The 18,684-nt window shown below is 37.1% G+C and overlaps 1 protein-coding gene across 19 annotated transcripts in view; it reads left to right on the top strand.

The window, feature by feature from the left end:
* The first annotated feature begins 1,718 nt into the window (after window positions 1-1,718).
* PCM1 (pericentriolar material 1) overlaps window positions 1,719-18,684 on the top strand; it is an 82,028-nt gene continuing 65,062 nt past the window's right edge. For 5 of the 19 annotated variants that reach the window (XM_059156178.1, XM_059156175.1, XM_059156183.1 and 2 more), the window contains exons 1-8: window positions 1,720-2,084; window positions 3,575-3,641; window positions 6,516-6,679; window positions 13,258-13,375; window positions 14,856-15,101; window positions 16,124-16,393; window positions 17,076-17,246; window positions 17,432-17,548. In XM_059156178.1, the coding sequence (XP_059012161.1) occupies window positions 13,280-13,375; window positions 14,856-15,101; window positions 16,124-16,393; window positions 17,076-17,246; window positions 17,432-17,548 (900 nt within the window). In that variant the 5' untranslated portion in view covers window positions 1,720-2,084; window positions 3,575-3,641; window positions 6,516-6,679; window positions 13,258-13,279. Of the gene's footprint in view, window positions 2,085-2,143; window positions 2,296-3,571; window positions 3,642-6,515; window positions 6,680-13,257; window positions 13,376-14,855; window positions 15,102-16,123; window positions 16,394-17,075; window positions 17,247-17,431; window positions 17,549-18,684 lie in introns of those variants that run through there. The other 14 variants (XM_059156177.1, XM_059156181.1, XM_059156169.1 and 11 more) reach the window with 10 other exon arrangements.

The following is an 18,684-nucleotide window of genomic DNA, read 5'->3' as shown; positions in this document are numbered from 1 at the left end:
CAAGGGTGGCAAAATTAGGATTCTCTCCCCTTCATTTTGTAGATGGGACAACTGAGACAGAGAAGAAACTTGACCAAAATTTTAGAGCTATGGAGTGGTGGAATTAGAATGGGGCCTGGAGCACTCTGTGCTTTGGATTCCCACAGCACTTTGTTTTCTTACAAAACAGAATCTATTTACATCACATTCTATTTCTCCATCGTTCACTAAAATATCAGCCCTTCAAGGGAGAACGGAGGACCGGGTAGGGAATCAGAGGGTGAGATGAACCCTTCAAGGGCAGGGACTGTTTTTGTTACCGAGCAAGTTACCAACGTGAGATACACAGAATGTACTCAAAAATATATCATTGCAATAAGACTGAATCTGACCATAGTTTCAGGAAGAGTTTTATTTCCCTGAATTATGTATTGAGATAGGATTCTTTTACTTGGTTTTTTGAACAATATCTGTTGGTGATGGAGAACAATTTGTTGTTGGAACCTAAATGTCCTTTATTCACTCTAACTCGTCTTTTGTTGAAAACGAACTCATCTCACAAACTGCCTAAAAATAGAATGCCCCTGCATTCAAGTAAAATTGAAGGTGTTTTCACTTTTCAGGGAGGCACACTAAAGGCCTTCAAAGTCATGATCACCTTTTCCCCCGTGTGTTAGGAGTGTTAACAAGGAAACAGCAGGCCCCAATGGAGTCACGTGTGCTAAACCTCACCTCAGCCAACTAAGGCTTCATACCTAACCCAACTGCAGTTTCAACACCCCAGGAATAGAACCTTTAACTAGTCACCCCGGACTTGGTTATCGGTAGGTCAGCAATCCATCCGGCAGCGCTTTCCTTTCTACTTAGGAAGGCAACCTTGCCAGAAACAATGCAGGCTTTGCTAAGTATTTCCTTTTTCCAACCCCTTCCTGACTTGAAAAACATTGCTCTTTCTACAGCTCCAAGGATCTCCTTTCTGTGCGTTGGTTGGAATGCCGCTCAATTCATGAATTGTCAAACAAAGCCAATTAGATCTTAGAATTCACTCATTTGTTTTTTTTTTTTTTTTTTTTGGAACTATGAGAGAACCTGTCAATTTACCATCCTTGATAGAGCGTCTGCTGAGATGGGAGCATACATCAAAACAGAATCCAGAGACTAGTTTTAAAAAGAAAATTTCCCTATACTAAATTTCGATTATAATCGTAGGGTTCTTCCAAGGGAAAAGTAGGGCATGAATCCAAGGTGGTGGTGTTCATGATTACCATTTCGAATTCTCCCACTGACTCTATGGTGAATTGGTTTAGCCAATTAACTTCCCATGATTAATCTCCACCGTGTAAAATCAGGACTAGATGGTAAACACCCTTCTAGTTCCATCTCTTCCTAATTCCGGATGCGGGGGGGCAAGAACCAGAAGAGCGACTTAGGTCTTTCTCCCCCCACTTCCGGCCCCCCGCAGGGTCTGGCGCGGACAGCCGCCCAGCAAACCACTAGGACTCTCCTCAGTTTTTCCAGCTGAAGAGGAAGCTCATGGCACTTCCGCCCAGGCCCAGAGCCACGAGCTCGCAGAGGAGTGCCGCGACGTTCACGGCATGCCGGGATTTGCGGTTAACCCTCTCCTGACCGACGGACGGACGCTTATAAACCAGGGTCGAATTGGCATTCTGGGATATGTAGTCTCCGGTTGTTCGTTTGTGTTAGCGGCTCCAGGCCAAAGGGCCCGAAGTGACACCACAGACTCCGGCGGTCACATGACTCCAGTCTAGAGCGCAGATCGCACTGCGGCTCCCGCCTCGGCGAGTTCTCGCCCCCGCGCGGCCGTTGCCGAGGAGACGGCGCAGTCTCACGCCGCGTTGCCCCCTCTGCAGTAGCCCCCCCCCCACCGCCCTCTTCTCCCACCACAATGAGATCCTAAGATGGCGGTGGCTGCGGCGGTTGGCGCCGAGTAGCTAAGGTAGAGAAGGCGGCCATTGGGCCCTAGGCAGCCAGGGACCTTGTGGGCGCTCCCAGCTGCAGTCTCTAAGGGAGGACCGCTGCCAGTGGCGGATCGTAGGGCCTGACCGCTACTCCACCCTTGGCAGGAGAGGCTGCTTCGTTTACAGGTAATGCTGCGCGTCCCCAGCCCTTGGCAACCGAGGGCAGCGCGGCGCAGGGGCGGGAGAGCAACGGCTTTGGGACACTTGACCCTATCGGGCCTGGCCTCGGGCTCACGCCTCTCCGTGGGCTTCTGGGTCTTCCTGTTGCCAGCTTCAGGTCCCCCCCCCTAGCCAGACAGTCCGCTCCTTACCTCGGGACGAAGGACGCAGTCTCCGGGTGAGCATTTAGGGACGCGTTAGCGGCGGCAGAACCCCCGTGTTGCCCGCCCCCCCCTTCATTTTCTGGCCCCGAGGAGGAGGCCGCCCTGCGTTTCGGGCGCTCCAGGGGCATGCCCCTTGCAAGTGGAAGGAGTGGAGCGGGGGCTGTGGTTTGGTTGCCAGGGGATGGGGCTCTGGTTCTCCACAGCTCGGGGCCTTAATGGCCTTAGTGTTCGTGACTGCGCCCGCTCCCACCCCCTCTCAGATTCCACTCTGGGGCGCTCTCGGTGTCCAGAATTTTAGGTGAAGGCCGGGTGAGGAGCGACGCGACTTTTGCGTCGGGCTGTGAGCCGCGGATTTTTGCTGTCTCGGGTATTCTGAGAGCTGAGAGGCCGGGCGCGGGGTGGGGGCGGGCGGGGGGGGGGGCGGGGAGGGCGTTCCTGACTTTGGAGACGAGGTGGTTTAGACTCGGGAGAGGAATGATAATTTAACAGCTCTTCTCGCCCCCCTCCCATTGCTCCGCTTCTTCGTGTCCTACTGTAGGTCCAGTAAGAAAGGGCCGAAGATGGGGAAAACTAAATGCCAGCTGGGATTAGGGAAACATTGCTTGCTTTGCAGAAACTGGTGTTTGGGGATTGGATGGTAGGCCCTGTTACGGGGGCGGGTCAACCAAACTTTTTTCATCCTGGGGCCGATTCCTGAGGATCTCGCCCTCGTTCGATTTTTCTTTTTTCTTTTTCTTTTTTGACCGGTTTGAGGTTTGCGTTCTGCGCCGTATGAGTGAGGGATCGTATTTTGGCGCTGGAAGAACCGGGCTTTCTGGGCACCCCCGCCCCATAACTGCTTTCCAAGACTCCGCCTCCTGGTATTCTCTGGTTACCGGAGTGGGTGTTGTAGAGCTTCGGGTGCACCTGCTCTTTTCTTTGCCTCTTACCTTCTTGGTGCGAGTCCTGGAAACCATTATAATGCTGGGTTTTTGAACTGAAGGTAAACCTTGTGCACGGTAATTGGGGTTATTGATTTGTATTACCTACCGAAGTAGCTATATTAACGGATCCTGTTGTTTGGTAGAATCTTACAAGTTTGGAAGATTTAAACATTTAAGTATATCACATTGTTTTCCAAAAGGATTAAAGTAACTAGTCTAAAATATTGTAAGTTGGATATTTCCTTTTTTGTTCATTTTTCTAAACATTTTAGGTCGTGTGTGTGTGTGTGTATATATATATATGTATATATATATAATATTTGTTATTCTGTACTTCATAAGTGTTTTTATTGTTTTTAATCACAAGCAGGCAACAACTTTGAAGTGTGAAGCAGGAAAGGAGCCGTTTCTGAGCTGTAAAACTAGTTTTTAAACAGGTAATTTGTCATCATTATATATGTTATTGCTGTTTATGGGTTTTTTTTTTTTTTTAAGGATTTTATTTATTTGTCTGACAGGGAGAGACAGAGTACAAGCAGGGGGAGCGGCAGGCAGACGGAGAGGGAGAAGCAGGCTCCCTACCAAGCAAGAGCCCGATGTGGGGCTTGATCCCAGGTCCCTGAGATCATGACCTGAGCTGAAGGCAGATACTTAACCCACTGAGCCATCCAGGCACCCCTGTGTTATTGTTCTTCCTATTGTAGTTGGAAGACTTTTCAGTGGAGACTGCTATCAACATATCAGTGCGTGGTTGAGGGCCCACTCTAGGAAACAGATCTTCTCGCTTTGCTGCCCTGTGTGCCTTGCTTTTTGGCATGCCACTTTGTTCTGCTTTCATAGTTTTGCTAGAAAAGAGCCATGTCATTCCTAATTTTTTAATACCAAATAATTTTAATAATGCCTTTTGAAATGTCTTTCTTCACAGGACCATTTGAATTTGAATTTGTCCTGTAACAGCTACTGGATTTGCCTCTCCAAATCCATTTAATCTTGTCATTTTCTGCAACTTTTCTGTTAATTGATTTTTCAAAATTTTTATGCACAAATTTCTCTACTTTTTGAGCTTATTGCATATACTGTTGACTGAGTTGTGCTTTTTTTTCTCTTAGGTGCCTAAAGGTAAACTTTAGTTTATATCCAAAGTGCATTGTCAAATCTGACCAGCAAAAAAAAAAGTCAATGAAAGTTTATTGAGGGAAAGTTAAGTAATTATTTGCTAAGGACAATTTAGAAATTAAATGACTAAAGGATGAGGATCAGAAGAAACTTTTGTTAAAAAGCATTTTAGAAGTCACTGCTTTTTTAAGACAAGTGTCAGAGTCTGAATTTAATTCTGCTGTTAAAATTTTAAGACAACGCATTTTCAGTGGGTTGCTTGCTTTCTAGGAAAGCAGGTAAGTCCTTAGTTCCCGTATGATCTAAGCCAACTATCATGAGAAAATTGGGAGTTGATTTATGTCTTTATTATACTTTTCAGTATTTTTTTTTAATTGGAAGAATAATAGGATGAGAAAAATCAAACACAGGGAAGGTCAAATGTGAGTGTGTATTAGAGTTCTTAACACTAGAGTGATATAGCAGGCATTTAGTAAAATAAAAAGAATTATAAAACCAGTTATAAAATAGTTTAAACGTGAGGGAGGATAGATGAGAGGGGATAAAGATATAGGGAAAATTCTTTTAACTCCCTTTAGAAGATCCTGATTTTCTCATTAAACAATTTGGCCATCTGTAAAGGAGACAAGTGTATTTGACACTTGGGAAAAATAGAAAGCGTTTGGAATAACTGCACTAGGGAATTTATTTGGAAGCCAGCAAAGTACATAGTAATACATTCATTTTACAAATTTAATTCAGTACCTACAGTGGGTGACTTAATGACTATAAAGTACTAGAGATACGGCAATGAACAAAACAGACAAGGTGTCTTATCTCATGGAGTAAACCTGTGTTTTGAAAGTGTGTGTTTGTGGGTGTACAGTATAATATACCTTAATAGTGAACATAGCCAATCACATTTTATAATTATTTCTCTATCCTCTGGCAGTTTGTGAATAGATGTAAAGAGAGCACGTAGTGGGGTTTATCCAGAATTGAATTGGTAGAATGGGCAAATAGGGGAGGAAGTCAGGGATGCTTGCAAGGGATTTTCGGAATGACTTACTTGGGTTGTGTTTGGGGTTGAGTAAGGAAGCAGGGGATTAATGGATTCCTGGAAAGAAGAATGACCAAACTGAACTTTGCAGCAGGGTCAAGAGCAGGTTTAGCAGGAATGACCAAGTGAGAGAAGGAGAAGGCAAGGACTTAGGATCAGAAGAAGGGATTTCAGAACTTCAGGATCTTGAACAAATTACCAGTCCAGAGTGAAATGTATTGGAATAGGGTAGATGAGACGGATGTTGGACCTCAATTCACAGTCTTAGAAAAATTGGGAAAGTAGGGAATGATGCGGAGGGTGAGACCATGAGCCAGTTATTACCAAGAAAAGTACAAGACTTGTTTTGGAGGGGGGGACGGTAGGAAGTGGTGCCCATGGTATGGAGAGTGATATTTTTGATGACAAATTTGTTCAGAAGAGGAAGGTTAAGCATTAGTTAAATAAGAATGGTCTATAAATGTGATTCTTTCCTCATGAATCTGGGGGCATTAGGAAGAGTAGTGCCCCTTTTGGAAAGGATTGCTAAGGAAATAGTGCTTTCAGAGGGATTTCGGATGTTATTGAACTTGAAGAAGTAGGAGGCATATTGGGGAACAGAGGGAGGATGTATAGGAGGTTAGTAATGATCCAGTGGAAGGGAGTGTTATGAAGAGATGATAACAGTGAGTATGGGACTGGCAGCAAAGACAGATTCCAAGTTGCTGGTGGCAGTAGGGCCTACAGATTTATTTGGGTGTTATATGTAACCCATGACAAGAAAGCAATACGTTTTGAATATAAATTTTAGGGAGGGCGTCTTAGCGAGCAGAATTTAATTGACCTCAGTGTGCTCACTTCTGAGCAAGGGCATATTTTGTTGATATGAAATGCTCTGCACAGAATAACTATATCGTAAGATAGACCTAATGCAATAGTTGGTATGTAGGTCTAATAAAATTTTTGTTGATTTAGATAGAGGGTTATGTTTTGTTGTAGTCTTTTTATCCCCCTCCCACCAATGTCTTAACAGGTTTTTTTTTTTATTATTTGAAGAGGGTAATTACAGAGATATCTTAAGTTCTAAAAAAATTTTGAAATTTTTAGAAAGTCTCAAATTGAAAGCACTATGGGAAAAATCCTTTGTGAAATTTTTTTTTTTTTTTTTTTTTTTTAGGTACTTGACTATCTTAAGTACAGAGAAGAAATTGAGAAGTTCCTCAAATGAAACTGACTAAACAAAACATAAAACCAGATACTTGTGCATTTTCTTCTCAGTTTCCATTAGAAGTGCTTAGTACATTTGAACACTGTATGAAGACTTTCAAAACAGTGTACCAGGTATTTTTATAATTAGAGAAATACTGTAAACAATACAGCCTTTAGAAAACTTGTACAGATAAATAAAGTACCACCTTTGGGTATTTTGTGACCATAAGTAAATACTTAGAACAAAACTACTTCCTACATTATTTTATTAGGTTGAGTATTTCTAAAACCTTCATTTACATTGTCAAGATGGCATTTCCAGGGATGGTTAGGAGTAATTTAATGCCATTTCAGAGATAATATCTGAATTTAAAAATTTTAGAAAAGTAGTGTTTTTTCTTAACTTGTTTAATTTTTCTTTATATTTTTATTTCAAAGATTAACCTTGGGTCAATCATCGGTATTTCTGTGACAATACTGTAATTTTATATGCATATAAATACTTCTCTGTAGTAAGAATCTTATGACAGGATTTTCTTCAAAAAGATCAGTCACAGAAAGTTTATAAATTGCTATAGTACTTTTGTATTTTGTATCTTTGCAAGGCGAGGGAGCCAGATAGGGCTGTCGAAAATAGCTATATGAAGCTTTTAATTAGTTTCAACTTAGTTTAGTAGGTCATAGAAGTGCTTGTTTAAAGTAGAAAAATTTTACTTTTATCCCTGTTATTCCCATATAGTCATCCATGACTTGCGCTGTTTGTTTTCCAGTGGCTTCAGCTTTTCCATTTTATTGTCTTTCTAATAACCTGCCTGCCATAATCTCCCACCTTGGATGGATTCAGTGGAATATTCTACCAGGGCTAATGAGCACTGCTGGGAAAAAAAATTCACATTGCAGATTACTGATATCTGTGGATGTTCTCTAGCTCTCACCTGAATCCTCAGTGCTTCCCACAGTCATTCTCCTTTTCTCATCTCTCAGACACTGCTGTCTCACCCTCATGTTTTAGGATCAGTCCTTTCCTCTTCGCATCACTTACAGACTCCCTCAGCCTCCTACGAATAGATGCCATTAGCCTCAGTCTACTTCCATCCTTCCCCTTTGTTCAAAGAAAGAGGTGTTCCTCTACCTATAGCTAGTCATTTTTCTTAACACCCTGGGTCCCAGTTGCTACCTCTTTTTCAGAGACCATACACTATCTCCTTTCTTTTCTGCATCTTCAGTATCTTCCTCTACTAGCTCTTGGCCAACAAATTTTAAACATGCTTTTAACAAAACTTCCTCCATGCCTATCTCTGTTTGCTTCCCTTCATAGACTAATTCCTTGAAAAAATTACCTAATGACTTATTTTTGCCTCTTCCTATCAGTAAAAGCATTCCAGTTATGGGATTGATCTTCCCCACCCTGCTGTAATGGCTAGTACCAGGGTCCTCAGTAACCTTCTTGTTGCTAAATTCAAGTGGGCACTTCTTAGTATTATGTGACAGAATAACATCTGGCATTCTTACTGATCTCCTCCTTTATACACTTGCACCTTTTCTAGCACACACTCCTGGTTTCTCTCCTGTCTATCTTCTTCAGTGTTCTTTTCCTGTCTCTTAAATATCCGTGTCCCTCCAGGCTCAGTCTTGATCTCTTCCTCTTCTCCCGATGACTTCTGTGCCATTTTGAGTACTTTTCTGGGCAGATGATTTGCAAATCTCTGCAGCCTAGATTTCACCTCAAACCCAGCATTGTTAACACCAAATTAATCATCTCTCAACAAAAATCTGTTCCTTTTCCAGTCACTGTGAATGTATTACCATAAACCCAGTTGTTCAAGCTCGAAACGTAGGACTCATCCTTGAACAGCTTTCTCACTGCCTCATCTTTCATCTTCCATGTCATAATAGTCACCAAGCCCTATTGATTCCACTATTGGAAGCCTACTTGAATTGATCTTCTTGTCTACATACCTAGTATTTTATTATAAGAATTCTTTTCATATAATAGTTTAAAATAATGATAAAATTATACGAATAATAACAGTGTGTCTACAAAACAATTTAGAAGGCAGGCACCTATTTCTAATGATGACTTGGAGGTGGGTAAAGAGATTGGCATGAAGAAGAGGAAAATACTTGCCTATATTTTCTACATTTTATAGGGGGAGATTTTAACCCTCTTAGATAAATCAGCTGTTAAGATGTTGAAAATTGATTTACATGACATTATTTCTTAAGCTTCATAATAATACTTGTATAGGAGTATGTATTTAAACACATTTAGCATCATTATTATTAATCTACCCTCATGGGTGTTTATCTCATCACAATATAACTATAGACAAAGTTGTTTATTTTGTAAATTCAGTAGACTATATAGTAAGTGGTCTTTAAAAAGATTTTTAAAAAATTTGGCCAATTTTTCCCAAACTAATTTTAATATTTAGTTTTTGAATTGTTTTAAAAACTTAACCTTAATAGTGTTTGAATTCATATAGCCCATAAATAGGTTCTTAGAAGAACCTATTTCATTTTATGGGGAATGAATTAGCTCTTCATTTTAGGGGGAGTTTATCATAATATAAAGATAAAATATAAAATGTCATATCTCCAAATATATTTTTAATTTATCTCTAAGTAAGTTTTATTATTCTACTAATAGAAATCATAGCATATACTATTTTAGGAAAAAAATCGGTATGTAAGAGTTTTTACTTGAATACCTTAATAAGTTTCAATGCTAATTTATGTTTTATGGTTAGTTTCTAGTACTTTTGAAGATAGTGTTGCCTCTACTGCATATGTAGTTTTTGAAGTGCCCATTATTTAACATTGTAAATTATATTGGTACATCTAGGAAATAATAGGTGCTAAATGATTCATCTAAATGTCATTTCAGCTCATTGGACATATTTCTATATGAGTATTAGTTATTTTGTAAGTTCTAAAATATATTTCTAGTGTAAAAAACAAAGTATTGCTGAAAATATATGAGAAGACAGGGAAAACGATCACATTCCTACGTGCACAACCAGCAGTTGCTTTCATGCAAGCACTTTAGTATATATTCTTAGTTTTAGTTTTTTCTAATCCGTATGCAGTTTTGCATATTGCTTTTTTCCTCTTTTATACTCTCTGATATTTTAAACACAGGAAGTATCGTTCAGCCTTCATAATTATATATGTTTTGAAGGGTACTGTTTCCTAGTAGCATCCAGCCTATGGTTTAACATTCAGTTTACAATTTATCACAGTTCTAGCATAATAAACTATTTTCTGCATTATAGTTCCCTCTCCCTTATTTAAGTTTATTTTCTTACATTCGCTCGGGAGAGGTAGAATTACTGGGTCAAAATTCAGTTTTAGTTCTTGATACAATATTGCAAAAATGCTTTCTAGAAAGGTTATATGCAAGTTTAGCTCTCAAGATAGTGACTGAGAGTTCTAGTTTCCTTTTGCTGTCATCAGGATTAGGAAATACAGCAAATTTAGTAGTCCTTCATTTTAATTTGCTGCTAAATTTTATTGTTAATATTTTTATCATTTTATGTTTACTGACTTTAAGTTACCTGTTTATACTGACTTTTATTGTTTTATTTTTAGTGTTTTTATTTTTCTTGTTTATCCCCATTAATTCTTTATAAAGATATTCACTGTGTGCTTCAGATTTCTTTGAGATTTTCCCCCTATTTTGTCATTTACTATTTATTCTCTATAAACTTGGGATTTTATTTTATGTGAATACAATCTGTTACACTTTTTCTCTTTTATTTCTGCATTCCATATTTGTAGGATCTTTATTTTTAGAGCCCATCCTGTTTTCTTGATTTTCTGTCTGTTTTTTTTTTTTTTTAATCTTCTCAATCTATTTTTAATCTACTTACTATCTTGGTGTTATGGTATAAGATGGCCTTTTTCAATTGGGAGAGAATTAAGCTCTAAGGCATCTATTGTTTACTGTGAATAAATTCTTCTTCTGTGTCTGGAATGGTACTGGGTATGTACCATCCTTGGGAGAATTGAAAAAAGTATTACTCAGATCATTTTTCTGTGTTCTGTATTTGAGATGAAGGATTCTAGTTGAGAAATGCTATTAAATTTCTAAGTAATCTTTTTCAAAATTAGTAGCAAATATTCCCATCAAGTGAATAATCCTTTATCATCTTATATCATGTTATTTTTATGAGGATTAAATGATAGGATGTTTATAAAATATAGTAAAATAGTTGTTAAAATAGTTGTTAGCTGTGATTCATTTTCTTCATTATATTTTTCTAATTGGGTGTATTTTAGGATTTTGCAAGGGGTAATTGGCTAATACTAATTTAGTCATATAGGTACTCAGTATGAATGAATAGGTCTTGGGACTAGTTTTCTACTCTCCCAACCTCTGTTGCTATTTTTGCTTTTATTTTTCATATATTTAAATTTTTTGTACTGACTTGTTTTGTCAGATTCTAAGAAGAACTCCACTGGGAATTCATTAAGTGTATATTTAGAAAAAAATGGTATGTTTATAAAATTTGTCTTTCCATGAGGGAAGATAGTTTGTTTTTCTACTTTGTAAATTTTCTCTTACATTGTTTTATAGTCTACTGGTGCTTCCTAATTTAGGGCAAAATTTGCATTATTCCTAGATGGGTTTTTTTTGGTCACAATTACAAGGGCATCATTTTTCTCCAGTATATTTTCTGTGTGGTTATTGGTGATATTTTGAAGTTCTGTATGTTTTTTAATGCATAATTTAAGAATATCACCTTTTGTCTTCTTAGGGTTAATATTTATGTTTCATGTTTTTCCATTTTGTAGACTTTAAAAACAATGCTAAATAACTGGTATGTACCTTTTTATTTTGATCTTTATTTTAATAGGGATGTCCTTCATTTCTTATTTTATTTTTTATTTTTTAAAAGATTTTATTTATGTATTTGTCAGAGAGTGTGAGCACAGGCAGACAGAGTGGCTGGCAGAGGCGGAAGGAGAAGCAGACTCCCTGCTGAGCAAAGAGCCCCATGTGGGACTCGATGCCAGGACATTGGGATCATGACCAGAGCCAAAGGCAGAGGCTTAACCCACTGAGCCACCCAGGCGTACCTTCATTTCTTATTTTAATATTGTTGGCTATTGGTTTAAAGTATATACTTCTTTCAACTCCTTAGAAAATTATTAAAGTAATACGTGCTTACTGAAAAAAAATAGTATAATAGTACATATAACTGTAAGGAATCATCAGTGTATTTGTACTTCTTAAGATTTCTTTCTTTTTTTTTTTTTTCTTCAAAGATTTTACTCATTTGTGAGAGCGACCGAGAGAGTGAGAGAGAGAGAACATGAGTGGGATGAGGGGCAGAGGGAGAAGCAGACCCTCTCTCAGCAGGAGGCCTGATGCAGGGCTTGATCCTGGGACTCCAGGATTGCAACCTGAGCCGAAAGCTGATATCCAACTGAGCTAGTCACCCAGGCGCCACTAAGATTTTTTTCAAATTAAGTGTTGAATTTTATCACCATTTCTTTGAGTGATAAAATTTAACCTCTTTGTGATCTATTAATATATTATTCTAGTAGATATTCTAGCATTAAAACATCTGTGAGATTACTTTGTCATGGATGATAATGCTTTTAATTTTTTGCTCTAGTGAATGGGATAAGTTGGGATCTTACAGTCAAAGCAACTTGGATATGTATTCCTTTTTGCCATTTTTAGCTGAGTGACCTTGGAGAAATTATCTGACTTCTTTGAGTCTTAGAGTTATTTGTAAAATCAGGAACCTATTATAACGCTCCTGTCTAATGGCTTTCTCTGCCCTTTGAATTCTAGATAAAATTATCTGCCCATCTCTTTCACTCTGTCCTTCTCCAGCTTGTGCAGTTCCACACCCTGTGGAAAGCCAGAGTCCTCCACAAGGTTATGTAGAAATCTCATTTTCTGCTGGTCATCTCTGCTTCTGAATGTCTGCTTTTAACATGGCTCTTTCTTTACTCATCTCTCTGACCTGGGTATGAAATTCAGTACTTCCCTGGATATTCACAAAAATCCTAAGTTTTTTATTGTAGTAGGGAGAATTTGCGACTTTGGTAGACGAGTCAAGATTTAGGGAAAACTCTGAGGTAGCAGCAATATAATTTAGTGTAAAGCAATAGGCATCAGTCTTCTTAAATGTTTCAGGCCACTGTATTTTTGACTTTTATTGCCCATTCACTGACCTAGGCCTGCCTCTTTCTCTTGTCTTCTCCCTACCTTGCTTAACACTACCTTCCTTTTAAAACCAAACGTTTCTGCATCCAGAGAAGTTCCATCCTCTTTGAAACTTTGACACCAAACAAATTCTCAGGTCTTTGGGAATATTGGTTTTTTTCTCCTAAGAGTGGTTTTGGTTCTAGCCATTAATAACTTTTTCCTTTCACTCCTTTACCTTTTAGGACTGTGTTCAGCTAATTAAATAAAGTGACCTGAAAGCATGTAGGACAGTACTCATAGTGGATATTTTGAAGTTTTCCTTCCCTTTCCTGTCACTCCAGCTCCTTAACTCATGTTTATTGTAATATCTGTATGGCTGCTGAATCAGTTTGTCTATGATGTGTGGTTGACACTACCTCTTCTTATTTCATAAAATCAACTTTTCTGAGATTTCTTTCATGTCACTAAGCTTCATGGAATGATTTAAAAATCATTAAGAGTTTGTTTTTATGTGTTAAAATGTTAGTTTTCACTTGTTTTGCAGAAAATTAATTGGTAAAACCAAGATGGCCACAGGAGGAGGTCCTTTTGAAGAAGGCGTGAATGATCAGGATTTACCAAACTGGAGCACTGAGGGTGTTGATGACCGACTCAACAATATGGTATGATAACTTACTATTGATTATGTATCATTAACTATTAATGATAAAATGAAACTTTCTCTTGACTTAGCCAAATCAAACTCATTGAGATTCTTTGTAAGCACATGGTTTTGTTGCTGGCCAAGACATTAAATCCCTGCCTGTTTGTTATGTTAGTTGAAGATGCTTTTGTTTGCAGGTAACAGATATCAACCTGAGTTAACTTAACCCAAAAAGAGTTATTATAAGTTTATAAAGATGTTTTATGGAAAACAAGTTAAACCAAAACACTATAGGTGGGTTTTAGGAAGGGACTAGAAAAAGGAACTAGAAGATTGTCAAGAATTGCTTTTTCACTGCCCTGACTCTCTGCTTCTGCGTGCCTTTGCTTAACACAACTCTTTTCGCAGACCAGCTTTCTCTCTTCTCTGGTTCATGTGGTGTTCTATGGCTGACCCTTCATTCTAAAATTTTCTGTTATCACTACAATTATGTACTGACTAGTTATCTTTTAGTTCCAATTTGAAATTTTAAAGTACGATTATCCCTGTTTGGATTAGATATGCATCTCTTTTCCAATCAGCTGTGGCCAGGAAGGGGTAGGGTAAGTAGAACAACAGGTTGGCAAGAACGCCCATACAAGGATTGGGGTGGAGGGACAGATTGTAGAGAAGGGAGTTGTGTTATAAATGAGGAAGTATCCTATCCCAGAAGGTTTTACTATAGTAAAACTAAATGATTTTTCCAGTTTGAATAAGGTAGGAATTTATAGACTTTTTTGTTGAATGACTTAGGTTATGTGGATATAACTAAGTAAATAAAAATGATCTCCCATTAAAACATGAATCATTTTTGTCATTTCGTGTCAGGTTTACTATGTAATACATTATTGCCTGTGAAAAGTTAAGAATAATTGTTTATTGCTTACTATATGGTGGGCACTGTGCCAGATGCTTTATGAATGTTATCTTTAATCATGTTTTAAAGGTGACACTATCTTAGAGATTAGGAAACTGAGAGGGTGGGAAGTTAAGTAAATTGCATAGGGTCACACAGTGAGCATTTCTTCAGATAACAATAATTTTCTTAGAATCCAGGTTGATTTGGAATCTGTCTTACATACATTGATTTTAAAGGAGGCCAGTGAAGGTATCTATAACTTATTTCACTATCCAATTTATAAATAGTAGGGAACCAATTTCTAAAATGCTCTTGAAAATATTCAGACTGACTCTAGGTTGGACTTTGCATTTATGTTTGTTAAAGATCTATGAGAGGAAATTAATCTATTTTCTGAAGGACTCTCTATGAAATATAGACTAGATGTAAATAATAATAAATAATAGACTAGAAGTAAATAATTGTCTTTAAGGCTGTATGTTTATGCAAAAAATGTTTTGTCATTTTTAACTTTAAGACTCACTAAAAATGTTTAAGCATATCAAATCACTTCCCTAGTTTGATAGAGGCCAGATTAACTTTTGCCCTCACTTTTTTAAAGGATTGGAGTGGCCAACAGAAGAAAGCAAATAAATCATCAGAAAAGAATAAGAAAAAGCTTGGTGTCGAAAGTGATAAGAGGGTAACTAATGATATTTCTCCGGAGTCATCACCAGGAGTTGGAAGGCGAAGAACAAAGACTCCACATTCGTTTCCACATAGTAGATATGTGACTCAGATGTCTGTTCCAGAGCAGGCAGAATTAGAGAAACTTAAACAGCGGATAAACTTCAGTGATTTAGATCAGGTTTGTGAATTATTTTAAAAAATCAAGTTATAACTATGGGAAATACTTAGAATGGATTAAATAGTTGTTTTAAGAATGAAAAGTAAGCTCTTTATTTCCTTTTTCTTTGTTTCTGTGTATATGGAAAGAATTTTAATTGGTGGTGGTATTATGTTCTTTGGAGGGCAAAACTTTCTAAACTTGCTAAGGTCAGGTCTTTTGTAGCTTTATTACTAATACTCTATGACTGATATAAATCATTTTGTCATGGAACTAAATTTTACATGTTAGTAACTGAGTAAGATTGCTATTAAGCAAAAGGGAAGATCCAGTTTAGAATATTTATCATTGGCTAAGTGTGGGGTGTTCTGGATTACCTCAAGTTTAAAATAAAACTGTGGATGGTATTATAATCACTGAAATAAAATTTGGAACTAAAAGTAAATGGAAATGATAATGAACTCTTAACAGATGCTTTATTGTCACATCTGTGCTTTAGAGAGAGAAATAGTTTACCAAATTTGCATAAAAGTATATTCAAGTCTGATACGGTGGTGGTGGTGATCACATGTCATTTAGTCATCTAGTTATAATTACTGAACATTTACTATATATCCGACACTGAGCTGAGCACTTTTCAGGCAATGTTTCATCTGGACACATCTTAATGCTGATGTTTGTATTAATTAAGATCTACTCATTGGATCCAAAGCCCATACAAAATTCGGTGAACAAGTATGATTAGGAATGTCAGTTATAGATAGGGTTTGTCGTCTTGGTACATCATTTAGACTGATCTTGCTCATATTCATCAGTTGATTTATGTCAGACAAAATGAGGAATAGGACAAGTTGATCAAATTTTGATATTTTAGTAGAAGATTTTTTTGTAGATTTGAATCTTTTTTAAATCTTACGGACAGAGCTATTTATGTATACTTCCTGACTTAATTTCTGATGGTAAAGCTGATTAAGAACATTGGAATTTTTTTTAATTATTGAAAAATTAATATTTGTGGCATTTGGCTTCTTTTTCATACGTAGAGAAGCATTGGAAGTGATTCTCAAGGTAGAGCAACAGCTGCTAACAACAAACGTCAGCTTAGTGAAAACCGAAAGCCCTTCAACTTTTTGCCTATGCAGATTAATACTAACAAGAGCAAAGATGCTGCTATAAGTCCTCCAAAGAGAGAAATGGTTGGTTCAGCACAGTGTAAAGAGTTGTTCGCCTCTGCTTTAAGTAATGACCTTTTGCAAAACTGTCAAGTCTCTGAAGAAGATGGAAGAGGAGAGCCTGCTATGGAAAGCAGCCAGGTGAAAAATGTTTGTTTTGTTCTTTGCTTTTAGGAGCTTCAAAACAGAAATATTAAGATTAAGAAAGTTTTATTGGGTTATGTATATAGGAATTTTAGCTAAGTACTTCTAGACTCACTTCATTAATCTCAGGTTCATTCAATAGTATAAATTTCTTCTTATCCAAAATGATTGTAGAAATGGCATATTGTAAATTAAGGCTTCTGTTTACCTGCCAAAGGCTGTATGCTAATTTTTTAGTCAAGAGGAGTTTGAAATGTGATTAGTAGATTGTAATAATTTTTTTAAATGGTTCTATAATTCTTTTGAGAAGTACTTTAAAAAGTCTAATACTTTTACTTGGAAGTAATATATAAACATTAGAAAAAATTTGCATAAATAGTAGTTTAAAGGCATGCAGTTCTGTAAGTAAAATGTTTCGGGTAATGTAAATTAAAACTAGTTTTGAAATTCTTATATTCATAGTAATTGGGGCTGTTAGTATTGCCATTTATATTTTGGTTAAATTATAAATTTGATTCAGATCTTTTGCATGTATGAATTCAAATGATAAACGTAGACATATCTTTAGTTACTATATTTGAAATAAAAAATATGTATAAGTGTTGCTATGGAATGCATTATGCTCAGTTTTACATATGGTTTATTTTCATGCTTTTTTTTTCCAAATTTTTTTATGCAGATTGTAAGCAGGCTTGTTCAGATTCGTGATTATATTACTAAAGCTAGTTCCATGCGGGAAGATCTTGTAGAGAAAAATGAAAGATCTGCTAATGTTGAGCGCCTTACTCATCTAATAGATCACCTTAAAGAGCAAGAAAAGTCATATATGAAATTTCTCCAAAAAATCCTTGTAAGTTTTGGACCTTTTCAGTAATGTGTTGATTTATTTTTGTGGTATATTAGTGTGCATATACTGATGACAATCTGATTCCACCCCAGAGGAGTTAATATATTTTCAAAAAATCGTGCCATCCATTATAACATTTTATTGCCCTTTTTTATAGTTGTATGATTTATACCACTAAAATATTTCAGGCTAGAGAAAATGAGGAGGAGGATGTTCGGACTATAGATTCAGCTGTGGGATCTGGTTCTGTAGCTGAGAGCACATCGCTAAACATAGATGTGCAGTCTGAGGCTTCAGATACCACGGTAAGCGGCTTTTTGGTAATTAAAGTGCTAGAAATGAAGATTTAAACTTTCCCCCCATTTTTCAAGATGATATTTTTTATAGGCATTCCTTAATGAAAAGTATGTTTCAGGAAAGAAACCCTCAAATTGTTAATGCTGTATATATTATTTCAAAACATGGGAGTACAAAAGTAGCAAACACTTACATGGTTGATTTAAAAATACGATTTGTGATCTGCTTGCAGAAACAGTTTTTTTGTTGGTTTCATTAAGTACAGCTTTACTCATTTTACGAAGCATTGGGAAAGTTAAAATTCATCATGAGTATAAAAGCTAGGAGTACAAAATATCATTACTAAGTGTATTGTGTCTTGGAAAAATCTTCAGGTTCTTTTGCTATTGAGGACTCCTTTGAAGGCTGCTAGGATTTTTTAATACCTTGGGCTAGCTTTGAAGTGTAGCAAAACCAGATGACTGAAAACATCAAGATGAAATTGGGACGGGGTATCATTTACATTGTGATTTAATCATGGTAATAAAAATAAAATTTCTAACTCTACAAAATGAAATTTATCAAAATACTGTCTTTTGGACGAAAAATCAGGAATTCACAGAACTTTTGAGGAAAACTTTGTAAAATAAACTCCTAGAAGGTAGTGTGCTTCAGAACTACTGTGCTTTGAAGCATTTTTATTTTAGCAGGTACATCTATAGCCATGCATTAGTAAACTTGAAAACTTGTTATCAGTAAAGCTTTTCTTATGAAATGATAACCATGTTTTGTTTCTGAGAGATCTTCCGAAATACCATTCAGCATGAGAAATTTGAGGGTTTGTTTCCATTCCATGTTGACCTGCATAGTTTCTTACCTGCCTCTTTCTCTTCCCTGCCCTTCCTAATTTGAAGAGGAAATTTGAATTTTTTTCCTACATTATTTTCTCCAGGAGATAGATATTCACAGGGTGTGATCCAAACAACTGTTGAAAGTAGATTCTGTTGTGGGGAAATTGTTTTTCTGTTTACAGTGGTGCCGGGAATAATTTTTTTCCTCACATTTCATTCCAGCAGAAATGGAGGAATTGGGGAATGTGAGTAAAGGAATTCTGTTGGGGAGGGGTGGGAAATGGTATAGTTGATGATTTTGATTTGTATACTAG

The sequence above is a fragment of the Mustela lutreola genome, chromosome 18 (genome assembly GCF_030435805.1).
Source record: "Mustela lutreola isolate mMusLut2 chromosome 18, mMusLut2.pri, whole genome shotgun sequence".
NCBI lineage: Eukaryota > Metazoa > Chordata > Mammalia > Carnivora > Mustelidae > Mustela > Mustela lutreola.
This window is presented reverse-complemented; position numbering and strand designations above follow the sequence as displayed.